This window comes from Oreochromis niloticus, linkage group LG20 (genome assembly GCF_001858045.2).
Source record: "Oreochromis niloticus isolate F11D_XX linkage group LG20, O_niloticus_UMD_NMBU, whole genome shotgun sequence".
Taxonomy (NCBI): domain Eukaryota; kingdom Metazoa; phylum Chordata; class Actinopteri; order Cichliformes; family Cichlidae; genus Oreochromis; species Oreochromis niloticus.
The window spans coordinates 13,812,171-13,816,746 of NC_031984.2; the positions used below are offsets into that span (position 1 = coordinate 13,812,171).

The following is a 4,576-nucleotide window of genomic DNA, read 5'->3' on the forward strand; positions in this document are numbered from 1 at the left end:
ATTTCAGGCCTCCTTTGCTTGTTTTTGCTTGTTCATCTGTGAAAAGCAGAGCAGGCCAAAGAGGCAAGCATGTGATCAGCCTGTAAAATCTGGAGTACATTTAGGCAAAATGGCATAAATAACAGTGCTTTGTCCCCCAGTATAACCGGTGTAACTCTGTCTTGCACGCTAGAAACACTCAACAAACAGCAAAAGCACTGACTGAAGTATATAGACCATGTCCTTAAAGTGAGTACAGATAAGACTGAATGAATTTATAAGAGAGAAACTGACAAATTGACCGTACTGACAAATACATCTTGTTTATTATATGAGTGCAAATTTCAAGCCAACCTTGCAGATGTTCCAGGGGCAATATAGGGGAATAAAAAGTCCCGAAGACATTTTCCACATCCAGAAATGTATCCATGAAATGAGCTGTATCCAGCACATTATTCTAATAATACGATTGGTCTAGCAGAGATTGCTATAAAACTGTGTTTACTCAGAGATATGTTTTGCTTTTTTGCACATTTTCTGCCCAAGTAAACAGTAGCCTGTTAGTAAAATGATTTGTAAGCTCAATGGGGCACTTTCAAGATAAAGAATTTAGCTGGAGACAAACATAGCATTCATATTTCAAACAGCCAAAAGGAGGGTGGTATCTGGCCTCTGTAAAAAAAACAAAAAACAAAAAAACCCCAAAGACATAAGTAATTTGGATACATTTACAAAGAAATCGGTATACATGGGCACCAAAAGTTGTTACAACTGCATTTACAACAATGCAAGAGACATGATAGAAAAATACAGAAAGTTTGAAAGATGATATTTGACCTAATCTTACAAAGTCATCCAATTGTTTTTTATCAACTACATCCAATTTGGCTTCCAGCTTCACAAGATGGCAGAGGAGTTGCAAAGAAATACAAAAACATCACCCTGTCGTTTCCAGGCTTACTCCACTCCTTTCATGAACTCCAAGAACTCTGCAAAAAAGAAGTCAGTGTTACGAAACAGCTGAGCTTCAGACAAACTACTACGAAACCAGAATGTGTCTTTATCAAGCAAATGTCTCATTGTGAACGTGTCTTAAAAAGTAAACAAAGATTATAGAAAGTATCGGACCTAGAACTGGTCCAAACTCCTCACCGTCGTAGTCAATTTTGCCGTCGTTATTTTTGTCCCCATCCTTCATCAATTCCTCGATGTCGTCCTCTGTAATGGCCTCTCCCGTGGACTCCAGCATCATTTTCAGCTCATCCAAGTCAATATAACCATCCGTGTTTCTGCAGAATCAAAGGTGTGAAATGTCGTTCATACATAACAAACTTTAATTAAGCTTTACAGCTGGCAGTGGGGGAAGAAGCAAGCTTGTATTTGATGTGTGACTGATCATATCTAGAATTTAAGTGTCTGGGAACCACCACGGTGAGAAAGGGGAAAAAAAGCACAGCAAGTTTGTTCTTTGATGCTCAGACGAGGTGTCTGGCTTACATCGAGTGGGTGTTTAAAATATTCGGAGCTGTCAAAAAGGATTATGGAGCAAACTACATGCTGTACTCTGCAGAGCTACTTGGCATTTTGTCAGTACTCATAATTGCACATGGGAAGCATACTTTGCTGGAACCACACGATGAAGAAGAGCAATTTGTTCAATAGACTGTGGAAATGCTCCAATGATAGCATCCTCTTGCCATAGATATTTTTTTTTTCCCCCGAGTCTGTCAGTAAGCATGTAGCGCAGTATTTCTTTTGTGGTGAGATTTTGCTAATAAACCGCTCTGAGTGCAGGATAAAGTAGCTACAGGTTTAAATATGAAACTTACTTGTCAAACATCCGAAACAGCTCTGCCAGTTCTTCTTCTGACTTCCCTTTGCTGTCGTCCTTCATGCATCTCACCATCATGACTAAGAACTCATCAAAGTCCACCGTGCCACTCCCTGCACACACAACACACTTCATCACATCCTTAAACTGGGATTTTATATTATCTAACCACCAGATGATCAGCTCAAAAGTACAGTCTGTTCACCAATGGATCATTGCAGTGATGTTATAGCATCTCAATTGATGTTACAAATGTATATGATTTGAAGCCTATAATTGTCTTATTTATTATATTTATAACAGGCATACCTGTAAATTAAAGTGTGTGTGGTCTAACTATACAGAACTCGATTATCAAACAAAACCAAGATGCTGTTTTCATATTTCATCATTAAATCACATGGAAAATCCAAGATGACAAGTGCAACATCTGACACACATTTCCCTTTAATTCAACCTGACACATCGAGTTGTATTTAAGATCCCTGACTAGCATTTAAGGTCAGGGCGCTCAAACGATGCTTGTCTGCATAACATGCTTGTGATGCACTTTCCAGCTGACCTGTGGGAATGAGAGTCAAACACAACCAATTATTTTGCTCTTTTTTTTTTCTTTTCCATAGCCCAGTAGCGGTTTCGATTTACCATCTTCATCCACCTCGTCAATCATCTCCTGCAGCTCCTCCGGTGTGGGGTTCTGACCTAACATCCTCATTACCTTCCCCAGCTCTTTGGTGCTGATGCAGCCGTCCTCTGCATCCTGTACGAAGATGTCAAAGGCGGCCTTAAACTCTGCAGCAACAAAGCAGCACACACACAGAAATATCTACTGAAGCACATCTGGTTTAGGACAGGGTTAAGATTAATTCCTGGGCATCAGCACAAAAGGCTATTTGTCTTAAGTGTTGGTGCCACTAATGGTTGCAGTCCTGTTGAGGTATAGATTTTTTCTACCAACAACTATAACTAAATCATCTTTTAAAGTGACTCGATGGCATGCTCAAAGCCTTCACGCCTTCAGTTGAAAATCATTTCACGCACCATTTTTCTGTTCATCTGTCAGCTGCTCAACCTGCCAAAAAGAAAGAGTTGAGAGAGAAAACATCAGCTTTCTGGGATATATTCTGGAATTTCTCTGTAACAAAATAATTATGGGTTTGATTGCATTTTCCAAAGCTCCAGATTTATCTAGGTTAAGATATCTGGAAATCTAGACTAGATTATTTCTGTTTGTTTTGTTAACTTTTCAGTTAACAAAGGTCCGGGACATCCCTGACATTACACAGCACCTACATATCATACATGAGAGCTGGTAAGAGGAGGAGTTAAAAATAAACAGTCAGAAGAGAGGCTCAGGAACGACAGATAAAGGACACAATACACAGTGCTCTAAATTAGCATAGCTGTGGATCTGTCCCAACAATGGAACAGTAATCCTGGAAAAGCTACCAAGAATGAAAGAGGGAGACAGCTGCTTATGTAAGAGTTATTGACTGTTGTCCACTGTAAATTAACCACATTCATACAGTATACAGACTTTCACATTTAAATTCCACTGCTGATGATACTGTAAAAGAAAAAAAAACCTGAAACAGATGTAATATACATTCCATTGTGTTTTTATTATCTCCCCGTTGGACTGTGAGCGGATAGGAGAGCCAGAGGACTATCTGTGCAAAGGTGGATAAATAGCCACACAGCTCTCAGGCTCACAGATAATGCTGGAATTCAGCCATGGGGCGGTTTATCTAAACCTGAAGCTCTTCTCTGGCACCAGAGAACCACAGAAACAGAAGCATCTGAGCAACTGGCCAAAATTAGCCACGTGAAGTGAGACTGTTCCATTTGAAGTCATGAATGAAGCAGCAGATTGTGGTCCAGGGACATGTCCTGTCAGTGACCTTATGAGTGGCTCTTATCAGTTCTGATAGGGCTGAAGTAGGAGAAAATCTAGAGACATACTTGGTGTTAAGGCTCCCCTGAGACGATATAGCAGTAATGAAGGCAACATAGGTATTTCACAACTATTTTAGTAATGTGAGCTTAAAAAAGGCTTAAAAAATGATGGGTGGCATTTTTTCATGCAACAAATAAACATAAAAGTGCTGCAGCTTTAAATGGGGAAATTTCACTCTTTCACTTTTAACTGCTGATCACATTTAGCACTATTAAGAAATGTTAAGGATAATGGTTTTAGATCCATAAAAACATCACTCCCACACTAGATTAGTTCTCACAGTGTTCTGGTGAGCACCCAACAAATCAAATAACTTTGCCAGAGGAAGTCAATTGCACTCTTTCAGCTGTATATGTTTTGAGTGGGGACATACCGCTGCCTTGTAGATGTCGTTCATGTCGGAGGCTCTCCTGCTGCCTGTCCTGACAGCGTCCTGGCACAAAGGAAGGAAGTACTGTCCAGTTCAGGGCAGGACTCTGGCCTCATCCTCCGAGGGTTTTATAGCTGGAGCCCAGCGCTCTCTGGTCCCTCCCTGGACAGAGCAACCTCCCCTCTGTTTGTGTCCCCGTGTGTGTCCATAAATGTGTGTGTTTGTGTATGTGTGTCATTTGGCAAATCTGTCACAATCACCGGGCTCAGATAAAAATGTGGCAGCTCTTAGGGGGCACACTTTGGAATGGAATGAAGTGAGGGGGGCAAGTGTGGTGAAGCCTAATCTCCTGAGGGGGGGTGGCTGTAGGGACACTCAACATTCCTCTAGACCTGGACCACAGAATATATATGTGTGCATGTGTGTGCGTGTGTGCATG

General features: G+C 40.9%; 1 protein-coding gene across 1 annotated transcript; it reads right to left on the reverse strand.

Annotated features, from left to right (window-relative positions):
* Window positions 1-281: 281 nt before the first annotated feature.
* tnnc1a (troponin C type 1a (slow)) lies at window positions 282-4,295 on the reverse strand. The gene is made up of 6 exons (XM_003438983.5): window positions 4,141-4,295; window positions 2,852-2,882; window positions 2,456-2,602; window positions 1,809-1,923; window positions 1,132-1,268; window positions 282-968 (listed from the first exon to the last, which is right to left on the reverse strand). The coding sequence occupies exons 1-6, from the start codon at window positions 4,162-4,164 to the stop codon at window positions 937-939; spliced, it is 486 nt and encodes a 161-aa protein (XP_003439031.1). The 5' UTR covers window positions 4,165-4,295; the 3' UTR covers window positions 282-936.
* Between the last annotated feature and the right edge of the window lie 281 nt (window positions 4,296-4,576).

Coding starts and splice junctions, on each gene's coding strand:
- tnnc1a (XM_003438983.5), bottom strand. CDS start 4,164: ATGAACGACATCTACAAGGCAGCG. Junction 1,924..2,455: donor TGACGAGGTGGATGAAGATG/GTAAATCGAAAC, acceptor TTGTGTGTGCAG/GGAGTGGCACGGTGGACTTT. Junction 1,269..1,808: donor CTGTTTCGGATGTTTGACAA/GTAAGTTTCATA, acceptor TTGATTCTGCAG/AAACACGGATGGTTATATTG.